Here is an 18,399-nt window from a genome sequence, read left to right on the forward strand (position 1 = left end):
CCATTAAAACGTTCATAATCATTTATTGGGCCCACGGAGATGTGATTCACAAATCTAGACCATCCATTGTGTGTGTACCACTTGGATGAGAGGTTAGACCAAGTTTCAGCTGCATCCAAAACTCAGGTGGGTCCCACCAAGTACTTTTATATCTTTTAGGCATGTCTTCGCATGGTTTTAGATGGTATGGCCCATCTGAGTTCCATATACCACAGATTTTTGAGATATCCCATAACCTAAAGGGGACCCATCAAATGCACGGTGTTGATTTCCTACATACATCATTGTGGGGCTACACAACTCGACCTCTTGGAATCCCATGATGTCGGCCTTATATTACCATTTCCCTATATATATATATATATAGACATGTGTATGGATACACACACATGCGCACGCGCGCACACACACACACACATATACTTTTAGATGGTATGACCCATCTAAATTCCATATAATGTTGATTTTTGGGATATCCAATTACCTAAAGGGAACCTATCAAATGCTCGATGTTGATTTCCTACTTACATCACCCTGGGGCCACATAGCTCGACCTCTTGGAAAGTACCCATGAGGCCGACATTATATTACCCTTTTTTTTATATATATGTATGTGTGTGTGTGAATATATATATATATATATATATATATATATATATATATATATATATATATATATATATATATATATATATATTTAATTACTATTATGCACTTTCTAAAGATTACAAGGGTTTTAGGCATAAATTTTTATATTTGAACTATTGCATTACATATTTATTACTGTTTTAGAATTCAAAGAATTGGATTGTGATGATTTGAATATTTTAAAATTGTGAAAGATTTGTGCATTACATATAGTACTATACACTAAATGAGAAGATCGATCATGTGATGTTTATATTGTTTCAAATCATGCAATCTTATTCGTGAGATATTTATATTCTCTCTCAAATCATGCATTCGCATCATGCATCATTGGTATTGTGATTAGAACCTAAAAAAAAAAAAAAAGAAAAAAAAAGAAAAAGTAAAAAGAGAAGAGTAGGTTGAATGTATCCCTTAGATTGAAAGCCACTAAATTAAATAGGTGGGGTGATTAAGTCCCTTAGGTTGAAAGTTCTTAAAAGCATAACTAAGTGGGGCGATCAAAATCCCGTGATTAAAAGTCCCAAAAACCCAATTAGTAGCTTTTGAAATTTATTGATACATAAATCGATCTTACATTCCATAATTAAGTCTACCAGACATTACAATGCATTAATACACACATGAAAATATTATAGAAACACTGAGATGTATGGTAATACAACTTCCACCAATTTACTCATATAGTTTAAGAGGGAGCCTGGGCTTAATGAGAAGTAGGAGTGGGTCTTTCTTAGGAAGGCTGAAGGCAAAGCCCTCGGTCATGTCCACTGGACCATCCATTGGTGTGGCCCAATCAAAGCCGTGCAACAAACGGGCCAGCGCAAGTTGCATTACCTGAAGGGCCAACGAGATTCCCACACAAGATCTTCGGCCAGACCCGAATGGGATGAGCTCAAAGTTCTGGCCCCAGACATCCACATCCACGTGGCTTCCCAGGAACCTTTCTGGACGAAATTCCAGAGGATCAGACCATACACGTGGGTCTCGATGTATCTTCCACACGTTCACCAGGAGCCGCGTGCCAGCCCTGACGTGGAAGCCGCCAACTTGGCAAGCTTCGATTGCCTCGTGGGGTATTAGGAGTGGGCCAGCAGGATATAGTCGCAATGTCTCTTTGATGATCGCTTGGAGGTAAGTCAGCTTTTCAATATCAGATCTTTGGACCAGTCTCTCCCGCCCTATATGCATGTCCAATTCATCTTGGGCACGCTTCAATGCATCGCGATGGTTCATTAGTAAAGAGAGGGCCCACACCAACTCGATGGATGTTGTGTCTGATCCTGCGGTTATCATGGTCTGGAACATACAGAAAGAATGGTCAGTATGCATGCATGTCAGTTTGTATGTGTATGCATGTGTTTATTCATTAGAAATCGTGATTTGATCAATGGGGGACTAACGATGTTGGGCTTGGTCCGGATTCAGGCGTGGATCCAACTCTTCCATGTGGTTCTAGCCACCCAAAGAGGCTATAAACATGGTTCTAGACGGTAGAAATACCTCCCACGTATAAATAAAGGAGCTTAGCTTGATAAGTATAGAAAGGAGAGCTCCCTTCAATTAAGAGTGGCAATGGGTTGGGATCCGCTGGGTCACGGTCAACCCCAACCCAACTCAACCCAACCCAACACATTTGAATTCTGGCCTGAACTTTACCCGTGACCAATTACTCTCTTGCCCCAACCCAACCCTTGTGTGTAGAGCTGGACAGTACCCGACTCGACCAACTCGGTTGGATCTCACTCGATCCGAACCGAATGCCGTTTTCGGATCGGATCGAGTAGACCCATGTGGATCTGAATCTTGACCAAGTCGACTTCGAGTCACACAATAACTCGACCGGACCCGACTCAAAATCCAATCCGGTTGGACTCGATCCGATCTAAAACCCAACTCGGACCAGTAATCAGGTACTATATATTTAAAAGAAAAAAAATAATCTAAAACTACCCATCCCTAACCCTAGCAGCTAGTTGTCACACCTAATCCGATCTCGGAGTGACATTCTCTGGCACCCGTCCATCCGGCTCCTCTCTCTCTCTCTCTCTCTCTCTCTCTCTCTCTCTCTCTCCCTCCTTCACCCGTCCGCATAGGCAGAAGCCCCGTTCCGGCCGCTCTTTTGTATAGGCAACAACCTCGGTTCGGCCATGCGTCCGCATAGCGACATGCATATACAGTTTTTTTTTGCTTTTAAAATAAAAATCGAATAGCCTGCTGTGGTTCATCCGGGTCCAGAAAAATTTCAACAGTTTTTGACTTGATCTACTTGAGCATTTGACGCGATATAAATCGTTGCCAACTCGATCTGACTCGGTTCGGATCATTCCAGCCAAGATTCGGTTCGGATCAGGCTCGCTGGACTTGGTCCTGTGTCGGATCGAGTTCGGGTCAGGGTTTTCACAATACTGGATTGAGTTGAGTTGAACCTAACTCAGTTCAACTCGACTCAATGCCCACCTCTACTTGTGTGTAAGAATGGAATACAAGGATCAAGGTGCGTATCATGATTCAATTCACAGACATATATACCTTACAAACTCTTTGTGGTGCCAGACAATTATAAATACTTCCCTTACAGCTTGGATTATTGGGCGTGGCCCCAAAATAAGGCAGATCCAAAACTCAGCTGGACCACACAGCAGGCAGGGATTGAATTCCCATCATTAAAAACTCCTTGGGAGCCATAAAAGTTTTGGATAAGCTGCCGTTTGTGTTTTCTCTTCATCCGGGTGTGACCTTATCAACAGATGGAAAATAAACATTACATGGACCTAGAAAGTTTTTAACGGTGGGCGTTCAATCATTACTGTTTTCCTGTGGTGTGGTCCACCTGATATTTTGGATCTGCCTCGTTTTTTAAAATATTTCCTAAAATGAGCTAGTAAAATTGATGGATGGCGTGGATGCACAACACATACATCGAGGTGAGCCCATGGTCAGGGTTTCACCCACAGAGCTGTTGCCCCTTCTCACCTAATTAATCCGCACAATGGGAGGGTAAACAGAGAGGATCCACGACTAGTATGTGATTTGAACATGGCTCGGGTTTTATCTGACAAGTGATCCCCCAGACCAGTAATACATACTAGTGCCCAATTGAGAGATCCTAGCCACTGATTTGCACCTATGTTCTATGTGGACTGTTCCCGTACTTCTCATTTCAGCCGTATGAGAGACTAGCATCATCCTGTCCGGGAGATATTTCAGGCAGTACGAATCCATAGTGGGACCCATCACCCCAATGGTTACGATCACTGAACAACGGATATTAATTGACAGAAGTCAACACCCAAATACAACATGCAAATCCTCGGCCCGTGGATCGTACAATTCACCTCAAATAAGACTAGAATATCAGGCTCGAGCTTTTAAGTCACATGGCCCGTGGATCGTGGTGCAAGATTCCCTCCCATATTTATATTTCCCTTATATTTTTATAGTGTTGATGACCGTAGACTTTTAGCCGTTGAAAAGGTCATAGATTAGATGGGTAGGACCGTCAAATCTTTTCGAATGCGAGTTTCTGTAAACCTGTTTCAGGAGCCCCTGGAATCCACTGTGATGTCCATATGACATCCCCACCGTCCAATAGTTATGACATTTCATGTTAGGCTGTGAGCCCAAAAATGAATCAGATCTAAAATTCAATTGGGCCACGCCATAGGGAACAGAAGGGAAGGACCTCACCTTAATGTTTACATGCATCCAATCAGTTCATAAGGTGATTTTCACCCAGATGAAGTCAAAATACAAATAGATCCTTGTCCAAACTTCTGTGGCCCTAAAAAGGTTTCAATGGTGGGAATTCAATCCCCACGGTCCAAAACTTTCTACGGCCATCAAAAGGTTTCAACCGTGGGAATTCAATCTCCATGGTTTCTTGTCACGTGGGCCACTCGAGTTATTGATCTGCCAAACTCCTTGGAAAAGGTGTCGCAGAAAACTCATTTTACAAAAGCCCGTGCCTCGCAGTGAGTGGGCGTGATCCATGTACAGCCGTTGCATGTGAACTTTCACATATAATCCTTTCTTTTCTGACAATCGTGTCATGTATGCAGATATCCAACACGTGAAAATATTTGGTCTACATCATAATAATCGCCTGGTGCAAAATCAGGAAGCGGATTGGCTGGTGTACCACACACCATCAACATAGCTGGTGTGGTACGAGTCGTGCGAGGACGAGCGCTGACGATCCTCGAGCTCCGAGTTGTATAAACGGTTCAAAGGAGATCAAATTTACATGGGACCCACAATGATGTATTTATCATATCTACACCGTTCATCCATTTGGCTAGATCATTTTAGATCTTGATACAAAAAAATGAGTAATTTCCAAGTTCAGTTAGACCACACCACAAATAGAAGTGGGGCAATGATTGTCACCGTTAAAACATTCTTAAGGCCCACCGTAACCTTTACTTTCCATCTAATCTGTTCATAAGGTCACACAGACCGGATGAAGAGAAAAAACAAATCTCATCAAAATTTCTGTGACCCCGAAAGGGTTTCATTGGCAAGCGTTCAATCCTCTTTTACAGTGTCGTCCACTTGATTTTTGTATCTGTCTTATTTTTTGGCTCGAGCCTTACTACAAGCTCAAAAAGTGGACGGACGGTTTGGATATAACTCGTACCTCATGATGGGACCCACAGAACTTGGTGACGTCAACACACCTAACAGTGGTGCGTGGTACACCAGCCAATCCGCTTCCGCAAAATCAGGCAGATCTGCTGCTGTACATAGTCGTAAAATCAATGGACAATCGGTGTTATGTCTCATTGTGCTGGTGTGGCCCATGCAATAAGTGGGTCAGCCTCATTTTTGTATCAACTTATAATTATGTTGTGGTCCACCTTTTTCACGGACTGGATGTAATGTGTGTGGGTGTGTGGGAGTGAGAGAGAGAGAGAGAGCTGACAAATGTGAGTGACTTGATGAAAGTGTCCGTCGGGTGATGATCCGGAAGCTTGCCTTCCTCCCCTAAAGACAGCAGCACATCGAAGAAATCTTGATCTCGATCGTTGTTTTCGCTAGGACCCATCTTGCGACGATGCTCGTTCATCCATCTCTCCGTGATCGAATCCATTTCATAGGCGATCTTCTTCAATGCCTTTTCGTAACCTTGAAAGTCAAACCACCTAAGAAACGGTAGCGCATCTCCAATATCAGGCACACCTAAAAGATACACGACCTGGCTCGCGACACGCCGGAATTGTCTGGCTTCTTCATCGTCTCCCCCACTGCCGAAATACCGTTTACCAGACACCATTCGTGTAATTACGTTAAAAGACAATCCCCATAACCTCTCCTTCATCTCGACCGTCACCGTTGAGCCATTTACATTACTGGCCCATAGATCATACAGCTCCCTAATGAACATATCCACCTCGGTGGGCCACACATCTTGGAGCGACTCGAGCCGGCGTGTGGACAAGAGCTCAAGGACCGCGATCTTGCGGGTCTCACGCCAATATGAGCTGTATGGTGCAAGTGCGAAAGTTGCATGGTTGAAGCCTATGTATTTGCCAGCAAGCACCTTTGGACGGCCTGCGAAGGAGCGATCGTTGGTGGTGAAGCATTCTTTGGCGAGCTCCCAACTGCTGACTAAGAGTGTCCGGCGTCGGCCGAGTCGGAGGGTGATGGCGGGACCGTACTGATCAGCTAGGGCACCTAGAACTTGATGGGTGGGGATCTCTCCGGCAAGAAGTGCCAAGTGGCCGATTATCGGCCAACCGTGGCCAGGTTCGGGTGCTTCTTTCCTTCCGTTGTCGCTCTTCTTCTTCTTCCAATGTTGGTAGAGGAAGAAGAAGAAGAAGAAGATGATGATTGTTAAAGCTGTAGTAAGATAGCTCGTTTCCATGGCATTGAGCTGCATCCCTGTAGAACTGGGTCTCTCTCTCTCTCTCTCTCTCTCTCTCTCTCTCTCTCTCTCTCTCTCTCTCTCTCTCTCTCTCTCTCTCTCTCTCTGAATTTAAAAACAAGGACATTTGACTTAAACATGTGGATAGGGTTTTGTCGGATTTTTCCACTAATGTGTGATATTTAAAATATAAATAAAATGTAATTTTTGCTTACAGATTATAAACTCAAAGAACATGGACAGATTTCACAATCTGTATATCTGTAAAATGTATAGCAATGGTTGATCAAGTCTGTCTCATTTAGACCTATGATTGGGTATTGGAATCAGTCCAATCTAGACCACTAATTGGGAGTTGGAATCAGTTCAATCTGGACCACTGATCGGGCGTTAAAATCTGTCCAATCTGGACCATTATTTGGGCTTTAAAATCTGTCCAACCTGGACCACTAATTGGGTATTGGGATCAATATGGACCCCTGATTGGGCGTTGAAATCTGACCAATCTGGACCGTTGATCTGATGTCTGAAGCTGACTAATCTGTCCATGGATCAGGCGTCCAATTTGGCCAAAATCTATCCACTAATCAGATGTTAAAAAATGTCTGTAATCCGTCCAGTTTTGACTTGCACAAATCATGCAATCTGTCCACTGTTTTAAGTTTCAAATCATGCAAAACTGTCCACTATTTTGTGTTTGGATCATTTAAAATCTGTTCATTAATTTTATTTTTTCAAAGACTTATCTTTCATTTCACAAAAGAAAGCTTCACAGGAGGGGATTTCGGGTGGGCCCCACAATAAAAAGGGGAAAGGCCCGCCTATCGTGAGAAATACACAGAAAAATGCAGAAAGAACTAGACGAGACGGAAACGAAGCAATCAAACCACCCCGAGATTTCCCAGCCCCACTCTATCGAGAAATAATAGCCCTCTAGTCATTTGAGGGAGGATCGCCGTGGACCGAACTAGAGTATGTGCTTGGCCGTTACTACCCCCGCAAGCCAAGTCATGGGCCACTCCATTCGCTTCCCTTGGACAGTGCACGATGGATACCTCTAGCTAGCTCATGAGGTGTTTTATGCTTACCCACCAGTAGCACATGTTAAGGAGAGGATTTCCCATTGATTAATTCAACCACCGCGTTTGAATCACTTTCCACCTCCACCTTAGCAAGCGACGTTTCATGCAAAGGCACAGGCCTTCCCAGACAGCCCTAATCTCAACTCAGGAATTCAAACCGAATCCATACCCTGAAGAGAAAGCAAAAAGGAATGCACCTTAACAATTTCTAGCCACGCCGGACCAGGATTTCATTGGGCTGACCCTCAACATTAATCTTGATCCAGCCCCTCTTAGGATTCGACCACCTGACACTTGGACTGGCCTCTTATACAGACTGCCGCTGACCATCCCTAGCCCCGATAAAGCTGAATCCGACACTCTGTTTGCGCATTTGGGTATCTGTTCATTAATTGGACGATGTAATTAATGAGAAATCTGAGCCATTAATCAGACATCGTTTATGGCCAAAATTCTTCCCATTGATTATATATTTTAAATTGTTTAATTCTGTCATCTATTTATGCATTTAAATATTCTTAAATCAGTCCATTAATTTTATACACTAGCATGCCCAAATCTGGCCAACTTTGGACCCTTGGACAGTCCTCAAATCTGTCCAAAACTAGACCGTCTGATGGTCCATCAATCTGTCCAAAGATGGACAGTCGGATGGTCCATAGATCATAATTGACAATCTGTCCACAAATCTGTCCATTTATGGACCATTAATCGGCCCATAAACTTGTCTACATCTAGCCCGTTAAAAGGTCAACGAATCTTCTCAATTATATATTGTTTGATGGCGCCCTAAAAAACTGCCCAAATTTGAATTATTAAATGGTCCACAAATCTACCTAAATATGGACCGTTGGATGCCTTTCAAATACGTCCAAAATCTAGACCTATAATTGTACCAAGAAAATGGAGACATTTAAAGGTCAAGTCGATCACAAAAAATGGACAATTTGTGACCGTCCAAATGCTACAGATGAGTTGATTCATTCTATTTGATTCAAAAAATAGTAAATCAAACCCTGGTACGGTGATCAAGATTGGACAGAAATCTGGCTGTTCGATTTTTATAAATACGTGAAAGGTTAAACATACGTTGGGCCTACAAAGGGTACAAGGTTGGACATGCATTGAAGCCCAGAGTATTGCCCAAATCAACTCTTGAAATTGCAAGTACACTCAAATATAACAAATAATAGCGTACAAAAATCTGTTTAAACTCAACCGTGTATATGTACGCACACAAAATTAAGGACACGGCAAATGAGTGATCTGGACCATACATAGGTAATGGCTAGGTTAAGAATGAAACTATTTTGTTTACTCATGTTTTTCCTTCTTTATCTCTACTGTTTTCAAAGTATTACATACACGAGATTTCACTAGTAGCAAGATACATGCATCATTTGAATGGTTTGAAAATCATGATATCGACATCAGTTTTGGCAATCCAAAATGTTTTGGATTGCACTCACGATGATTTGACAGAATCATGCATTTATTCATGAGGGTGGAATATGTGATGCAATATGCTTTGGATTGCCAATCTGCTTATGTAGAGAAGTTTGGTCTCGCTTTGGATTCTGCCAATATGCTTATGTAGAGAAGTTTGGTCTCGGTTCGACCGGAGTTTTTTTCGATGCGATAAAAAATAACGGAGATTTTTCGGTTTGTATGATATGAAGATTTGCATATTTTCAGTTCCACCGAAGAGTATGAGTTGGTTTTGCTTTGTCCCATTTAGTATGACCGATGATTTACCCAAATTAGGTATTCAAGTTCAATTTCGATTAGGGCTTGGTTAATATGAGTGTTTTCTCTTTAAGGGCAAGGGTTTTATAAGGTGAGGGAGTTATAAAGACTTGTAAGGGCTTTAGAATGGATTTTCTCAAGGGCTTAAAGTTTTTCTTAGGTGCGCATCACAAGGGGAAATCCGATGATTCTATAATCGAAAAAAGTGAATGGTTTTTCCTAGGTTTTTCGATTGAATGGTTCACTCATGAATCATTCAGACATCAATTGCAGGGAATCAAGATCATCTAAAGCACTCTAAGGTGACCATAGATCAATCAATTATACAGATTGATTTATTATATAATTTAGGCTACGTAGTTATTAAATCAAATCATTTATTATAACCAGAGTTCATAACAAATTCAGAAATCAACAACTTATCTTAAATTCAAACTGAGCAATTGTTAAATCAACGTATTTGTTGTAACCATAGTTCACAACAAATCCAAAAATCAAAAATTGAAAAACTTTAAAGTAAAATCCAAATAAATTTCAATCTACTATCATTATTCAAACCATTGTTTATTTAATTAAATAAATTAAATATTGTAATTAAACCACAAGCTTCATCTCTTAGCCTTAGCTAAGAAATGAGACTACCATGGCTTATATTTTTGAACAAAAGTAAAAGATCTAATAAAATCCGAAAAGAAAGCGAAGTGAAAGAACATTGTTGGCACTCCACCCTAGTTTTTTCTCTCCCCAAATTTTAGAAGATGATTAAGAACGTCCTAAAGACTCCTTTAAATAGATTAGGAATTCCATCTTTCGCTCTGACTTGAAAATTTCGCAAACCGACTTTGAATTACGCAACTGATCGCACCGTCGATGGTATCGATGTTCCATCGAACACCACTTGATGACATCAAAGATCTCCTTGAGGGATTGAGTAGAAAATGAAAGTTTGTCCAACAACTAAGTTTTAACATCATGAATTTCTCGATGGGATCGAAGCTCATTCAATGACATTGAGTAGTAAGTCTAGCAACTAACTTGAAAATTTTATTAATTTCTCGATTTGTCCTCGAGGGATCGAACTCCAATCAAAATCTACTCGATGTTATCGAATTCCCATCGGTGGGATCAATTAGTACTGTATTTTCTTTAATTTTCAACTCCACTTTAAATCTTCCATTTTCTTCATTTTGTACTTTGATTCTCAGTCATTTGACACTTCCATTATTTTTTATGACCTTGAAATCTTCAATTTTTCATTATGTCTTCTTTTGAACTTTAATCTATCATTTCAAGCATGATTTCATCTTTAGGTTCAAAATCACCCCGCATGTAGAAAATATATCTTATTAGATCAAATTAGCACTTAAATGTATCCGAAACTAATGTAATGAGATGATAGATATGTAATATTTAGACGTTATCAAATTTTTCAATAGAAATTGTGTCTAACGTCTAAAGAAGGCTTGAGATCATGATCTTCTTGTAGATGAGATTGGAATGCTCATTAGAGTGAATGATCACTAAGAAGAGATCAAGATCTTATCGGGATAGCCTAGGAGGTTTGGTAGAGCTTGGGATGCATTAGGATTTTTAAAATGCCAAAATCCAATATTTTTGTAATGATCCGGTTGCTAGATTTGCAGGAAAAATACTCAAACGGATCTATAATGGCTAATCTTCGATCGCACCGAATTAAGGTTCGATAACACTCAATTAGATAGGAAAGCTTGTAACAACCCCAGTTTTGATAATTAGTTGTAAACATTTATACATTCAAATATGCTTCGAAGGAAAAGTAGTGAATGATTAGAAATACCGTAAATTAGATATTCGCATTCACAGTAGTAATGGAAGTGTTGAATTTCGGGGATGAAATTCTCTTTAAGGGGGTAGATCGTAACGCTCCATACTTTTTAGTACTCCGGGTGTTAGCATAAATACCTAGCTTTTGAGCCGTTCCCTTACACTCGGCCCATCAGAAGTAATCTTCCTCCACTGATCGAGCTAGTCGACCATCTAATTAGAAAATCAATAGCTAGATTTTCACTTGGATAGTCTCCAAGACATCTGGGACCGTTGATGATCTATTCTAAAACAATTCAATTGTTAAAATTCATAACTATTTGAGATATATGACTATTTAATTATAAAAGCAGTTGCTAAATATCTCTATTGGACTAGAAACCTTTATAACTATCGACGATTAGATTTGAAACAATCTGATCCTGAATTGCTGAGAATTGATAGTTAAATTGTAGATTTTAAGTTATGCGATTCACTTGAGTAAGTGAATCTGACTTATCTTCGAACTAACATCCTAACATGGTCTGTTAACATAGATAGACAGAGTGGATCTTAGAATGTTTCATTATGAGCGCTTGGGACCCTTTGGATCAGTGGTGATCAAAGTTGGAAGCTTGTCTGATCAATGTTATTTCAGAGATGATAAAATAGAGCCACTTGAGCTATGAACTTACTTCAAAATCAAGCTAGGTCCCAATTTAAGTTGTTAAAACAGATGAACGATATGGATTCATTATAATATCACTGTGGACCCCACCTTTACATCGAGTGTACACATCAGGGTGTACACCTGCCGTCCACCAAACTTGGCAAACAGGTTTTGACCAAATGCCCGATCACAACAGGGAAATCCCTCCCTACCTTTCCCATCGTTCGTTGTTTAAACGAACATCGTCCATTTGGGGTTGTGGTGGCCCACCATCATGATCAGTTTGGATCATCCAAACTGTCCATTTGATTTAGATAGTGGATCATGTGTGTGTGCATGCAGATTAATTGTATCACAATTGATATGTGTGTGCGACTTGGTTCCTAAAATGGAAATCACATCCGTTGAGCTGCCAGCCTGGCGATCTGATATAGCCTGGCTCTGCTTTTCTCACCTTTCTATTACAAATCATCCTAGCCCTTCGTTTCAACCCCGTTTTAGGGTTTTTGCAGCCACAAAAAGAGAGGCGGAATGAATCTTATTGTTTTGACGCTGGGGCAATCTCAGCCATTGACGAACCTCTACGACTCCTCCGAAACATCTTGGACGGTCTGTTAATTCTGTTATTGGACTGTCTGATTTTTCAAACTTTTCTCTCTCCTTAGCGCTTGGTTTTCTTGAAACTTTAACACTTGAATTCTTCGATATTGTCCTCCATAGATCCAATTCTTCACTTGGTCATTCTTTGAGCATTAAATTTTTACTTTAATCATCATTTTTATCTTTGCTCTCCAAATCACCTCGCATAGCAAACAACACATAATTAATTAGATCAATTTAATACACACATTCTTATCAAAATCAATGCACAATAAGAAAAAAATATGCAATATTTCACACTTAACAAAGGTGCAATTATTGTATATTCAGAATGAAAGGGGAAGTGATGAATATAGTGAGAAGATGTGAATAAGTTACCACTATAAAAGGGATTGCTCGCTTGACTGCGAACAGTTGGGTACTTTTAAGAGCAGTGTGCTGGTGAGCGAAGAAGAGACAATGCTGAGAATTATAACTACGGTTGACCCAACGTATGAGCGTAGGTGGATGAATTCCAAGGCTACTGCCTTCCTTTAGATTTGACACGCAGGCGCAGATGGAAGAAAATTACAACTACTGACTAAGACCTAAGTCGGTGCGACGAATGCATAGGGATGAACTAAATCTAAATATATGCTAAGTGTCTACTATTATTGAGTAGGGGAGAACTAAACCTAAAATACACAACTTTACGCTGGATTGATAGTTGTTTTTTGTTGAGTTCGAAGAGGATTCTCTTCTTGAATCTGCTTCTGATATATATGGGCTTCAAAGAGGAAAACGAGAGAATAATTGTCCGTCCATGTGACTTCACCGTGTACAACCAGCTGGAAAAGTTGCGGTTACACTTTATCGACCATAATTTCATTTATGAAAATGCACTTTAAGGCTAACATGGCTAGAGTAACTGTTCATATCTATTCCAAAGAACTAAAATACCAAAAATACCCCAAAAACGAACTGATATCCGAATCCAAGGAGTATGTATCTCGAATATATTTTAGATATATTTTATGTAACTAAAATATCTTTTATGTATCTATCTCAAATATCTTTTATGCTAGACAATCCTTACCGATTTTGGTACAAACAATTGGTGAATTCTTTTAAATTATTTTTTGTACATGTTTGGCGTTGACACATCCGGATGGCGAAGAGAGCGGCATGAATCTCACTTATACGTGATTTGTAATGCAACAGCTCCAGTATCATACGCGTCTAGGGCAAGCCTATCAAATCACGAGGACCGAAGCTTCTACAACACGGACAGGAATGGCCTGTGACTCATGCACACAGGATATTCCTATGGTCGGAATCTATGTGTGCCCACAGAGATGCCAACGACAAATCCACTCCGTCCGTCAGTTTCTCAATATCAAAATAGGATACGAGTTCAAAAATCAGGAAGACCCAAAACTCAGGTGTGCCACACTACATGAAACAGCAAGAACAGGAACATCCACCATTGAAATCTACCAGGACCCGACCCGACCATGAAATTTGTATGCCATCCAAACAGTTCACAGGGTAATTACCACTCAGATATAAGCACAAATGCCATCCTGATAGAAAAATTGTGTGGGCCCCATCGAGTTTCCCACGTTGGGTGATAAATACTAGCTATTTCATTTGGCGTGGCCCACTTGAGTTTTGTATCCATCTGATTTTTGGACTTTTATCCAATTTTTATCTTGAGAAACTTATGGACCGAGTGGATTTGTCACGGGTATCTCTATGGGCCCATATATATTCCGAGCACACGAACTTGCTGTGACAGGGCACAAGCAATCGGCATCCAACAGCAAACCCAAGCTCTGTGGGGCCCACCATCTTGTAAATGTGAAATCCACTCTGTATATCAGCTGAGGAACCTTATGTCTAGCTTTCTATGATTTGGGCCACATGAATGTAACCGATGTACAATTCTACTTTTCATTGTAATTATAATTGGTAAATATGCCAGGCTTGTAATTCTGGATTCATTCCCAATGTTTGATGTTAACAGGTAGCTTGTTTGTAAAGCTCCGGGTTGTTTGGTCTATGTTCGTACGATTTAGGCACGTTTAGCATGTAAAGACTATAGGGCCCACTGTGATGTATGTATCTCATCCAGGTTGTCTATGTTTCTATGATTTGGATATGTAAAAACTGTGAGGCTGACTATGATATATTTGTTTTATTCATGCTATCCATCAGTTCAGCCAACTCATTTTTGGACAATCTCAAGTGGATCACACCATAATAAATGGTGGGATTTGAGTGCCTATTGCTGAAAACTTATTTAATGCTGCATAAGTTTTGAATTAATTAAGCTCATATTTGTATTTTAGTTTATTCAGGATGGTATGATCTTAATAATAGGTTGGGTGACAGATAAACATACTACTAGTCCTTACACATGCCACGATCTAGTGATCATGCTATGAACATTAATTACTCAAGTAGAATGACCAATAATATTTTATTTATGTCTTAAAGTTGTGGGTTGGATTGAATTACAGAAGAGTTAGTTGGCAGATCAATGAGCAACTGCCTTGACAGCCTATGAGGTAAAAATTCGTCGCCCCGAATTGTGGATGAAGGAGACCTATTGGGTGTGATTGTTTGAGTTGGAGCATAGGTATTGTTGCAACCAATTCTATCAAAGAAGGCCATAAGTGTGAATGAGGGCATGTATTCAGTTTTCGTGTGTGGGTATGATGTGCAAGCATGTCAGAGTCTACTTGACTCAAGGTTTGATTGAACTGCTCGTGTTCCCTCGTGTTGATATGGATAGATTATAGACTAGACACATGATCCAATTATTCTCTCAACCACCGGTTGTACTCAATGTTCAGGCGATTTGTAAAAGGTTAGGGGTTAGCCCACTCTGAATGAATTCTTTTTATCTTGTGACAATAGCATAAGTCTATCGACTTAAAGACTTTTTCTTTCACTAGTACTTTCGACTTAATATTTCTCACAAATAAATAAATGAAGGCTAAACAATGCCTATTTTATTGATATTTGAATGTATGACCCATTACAATTAATGGATTATTAAACAACCAATGAAATAAATGAAAAGGAAGATAAATACCTGATTCGTCTATCGAAACAGACGATCCAGGAGGGTTGTCAGCAGGATGTGATTGTATGGGTATGATTAGCTAAATCGGAACTTAGTTGATCATGAATTTACAACTTAAGGTTGCGAATACTCGTAAGGTACTGTAGTGGAGGCTGCTAGGAAGTAATGATCTATGCTAGAGTTAGAACTAGGCTAGGTTATGCTAATATAAAAGGGAGAGGTAAATATAAAGTAGATAGATGTGTTTGGCATAGGGCCTTGAGCTCTTCTTCGTGTACTCCTTTAACTCGTCAAGGCAATAAAATATTCGCTGGGTTTCCTTGTTGATCTTGTATCCTTCGTATATTTGGCGTATATTAGAAAGGAAGGACTCCGGTTAGATCCAGAACTGTTGGCTTTTCAAATCTTCTTCCTATAGTTGATCCCTTTGATAGGAAATGTTTATGGCCCATTAATCAGAATTGATCACTAGGCCTAAGAACGTCAAGATTCCTCTGATGAAGATAATTAGGCCAAGATTGGGGAACCTCAAGGGCTGATCCTGGACCTCAAATCAACCATCATCATTCATCTAATGGCCCATCTCCTCCACTTCCTATCAAGGTGTTGGACGGTCCAGATCGAACCACCTCCTACATTAACCATTCTCTGTGATGCCTCAGAGTGATGGAGGTATTTGACACTTGATGTTGATATGTTATCAGCAAAGACCATATTTACTTCTCCTATACTTTTTATTATGATCGAACCATGGGTTGGGACCAGATAATCCAACTGATGTGTTTGTCTCTCTTAGTTTGGGATAAATCCATAGTTGGATTCGCTTGGATATCAGTTTAATCTTCCAATATTCAGAACCTTCTCGAACGTTATATAGTCTCCGAACATCTCTAAGAAGATCAATCATTTTTGAAAGGTTGTGGGAGATGGATTCATTGAGGGTGTCATCCAAATACATGATAAGATTTGATCTCTTAATGGGTCTCTTATAGATGTGTTGGGCACGCCGCCTCATTAATTGGCATGATAAATGTGGCCATGTGGCATCCTTCTATTCGTCCTCCTAACGGTAAGTGTAGGTCAGTGCTTTTGCATTAATACGAGAATGCGTAACACTTAAGAATGATATCAAACAAAGATACTCTCGGGTGAGAGTATGATATCTACCAATACTAGTCCCATAGTGTCAACATGTGGCAGCCTTTCATTGGTTCACTTCATGTGCTAAAAATGGTTGTAAACAGGTATGTCCAATTGATTAAGAAGCATGCGTTTTAGGCGAGAGGGAAAGGGAGGGAGGGAGAGAGAGAGAGAGAGAGAGAGAGAGAGAGAGAGAGAGAGAACAAGAGGTTTCGGGTTTCATGAGAGGGCGGTTGAGTGGCCGCCCCCCTAGAGCAAGAGGAAAGGGCAAGAATCAGCAACTGGAAGAATCTCTTTGTTGGCAATCTCCCCTTCAACTACTCTATAGAAGATCTATTTAAAAATTTTCAGAGGTACAGTAGGGTTATAGAGGTTTTTCTTCCCCATTTCCCTGTGACAAACAAATCCAGGGGATATGCGTTCGTCCGATTTATGTATGAAGATGATGCTAGGGCAGCTATGGGCACGTTAGATGGGCATAAGTCGATGGTAGGAAGCTTACAATAAAGGTGGCTAGACTTAAATCCCACACTCGGCCGTCGTCTGCCCATGACCCCAGCCAAAATACCCAATTTCCTTCCGTAGAGGTAAAGCTTGAAAATGCTCCTACCGGAGATCCCCTATTATTCTCCCAGAGAGGATGGGAGAAGCCACAAACCCAGACAGGTAGATCCAAACATGGCAACAAATGTATAAAGGCAAATCCGGAAGCAGTTGCTCGAAAACTTTGGGATCTAGAATTAGGGCTAGTGGGAGATACTGGTGACAAAATGATCTCAGTCCTTCAGCTGATTGACGGTTTTAGAGCCTCTAGATTTAAAGCCTCCACCATTGATGTCGTAAGATTATCGGACTTCTGCTTCCTGATTATTTTCAAATCTAAATCGGAACTTATAGATTTTATGGCCGACACTTCCTTTGGGAGGATCTACGTCTGGTAAAGGTGTTCCCATGGTCTTCGGAGATATACCATGGTCGTGAAGAAGCTTGGATCTGATTGTATGGGATCATGACACATGCCTGGTTTGAATATGTGATTAAGGACCTAGGCCTGGCCTTCGGGAATGTAATTCAAATCGACACCTGCTCGAGGTATGAGATTTTCTAGAAATTTGTCAAGGTTAAGGTTAACCTGTTGGCAATGTCGTCCTTCCTCTCGCCTCAAACGCTGATAGTAGCAGGGGATTCTTTCAAAATCTGGGCTCAAATAGAGGAATCTGCAGGGAATTTTCAAACCGGCCAAGGCAATTTTAACTTCAAGAAGCAAGTACGGAGAACAGAAAACTCTAAGGATTGGGTCAATAGCAGTTTCTATGGAAGGAAAATTGACACCAAGCTCTGCTTAGCAGGTGTTTGCATCAATGCCAATCTCAGCAGAAAGCTAGGTATTCAACCTACTTGCGGTAATGTTGAAGGTAACTAGGCTTTAGATCGTCCTGCTGTTTCTTTAAATCTTAGCACTGAGCACTGATTAGCATGTGTTTGTGTTAACGCAAATATTGGTGGGGAGCCAGATTTGCTACCCATTTGTGGTAATGTTGAGAAGATCCAGATTCTCGCTAATCTCGATGTTTCTTTGGAAACTCATCAATCCCCTCCCCCTTAGCGTCTGATTAAAGCTTCAGCAGAGGAAGCTACAGCTGACTCCCGGTCCCTTCCACTAAGAGGCCCTTCCCACATGATCGAGTCACAAGCGCCTAATAGTCACCCCTTGGGGGATCTTCCATAAACTCTAGAGCAGATGTTAGGCCAAGCTCCTGGCCAGGGCAGCATCGAAGAACCCCTATCACCAGCT

The 18,399-nt window shown here is 40.7% G+C and overlaps 1 protein-coding gene across 1 annotated transcript; it reads right to left on the minus strand.

The window, feature by feature from the left end:
* Positions 1-1,249: 1,249 nt before the first annotated feature.
* LOC131247622 (xanthotoxin 5-hydroxylase CYP82C2-like) lies at positions 1,250-6,546 on the minus strand. Its single transcript, XM_058247973.1, has 2 exons — positions 5,573-6,546; positions 1,250-1,947 (listed from the first exon to the last, which is right to left on the minus strand). Exons 1-2 carry the CDS (start codon positions 6,527-6,529, stop codon positions 1,324-1,326), a joined length of 1,581 nt encoding a protein of 526 aa, XP_058103956.1. The 5' UTR covers positions 6,530-6,546; the 3' UTR covers positions 1,250-1,323.
* Positions 6,547-18,399: the final 11,853 nt, after the last annotated feature.

The sequence above is a fragment of the Magnolia sinica genome, chromosome 1, assembly GCF_029962835.1.
Source record: "Magnolia sinica isolate HGM2019 chromosome 1, MsV1, whole genome shotgun sequence".
NCBI classification, from domain to species: Eukaryota; Viridiplantae; Streptophyta; class Magnoliopsida; order Magnoliales; family Magnoliaceae; genus Magnolia; species Magnolia sinica.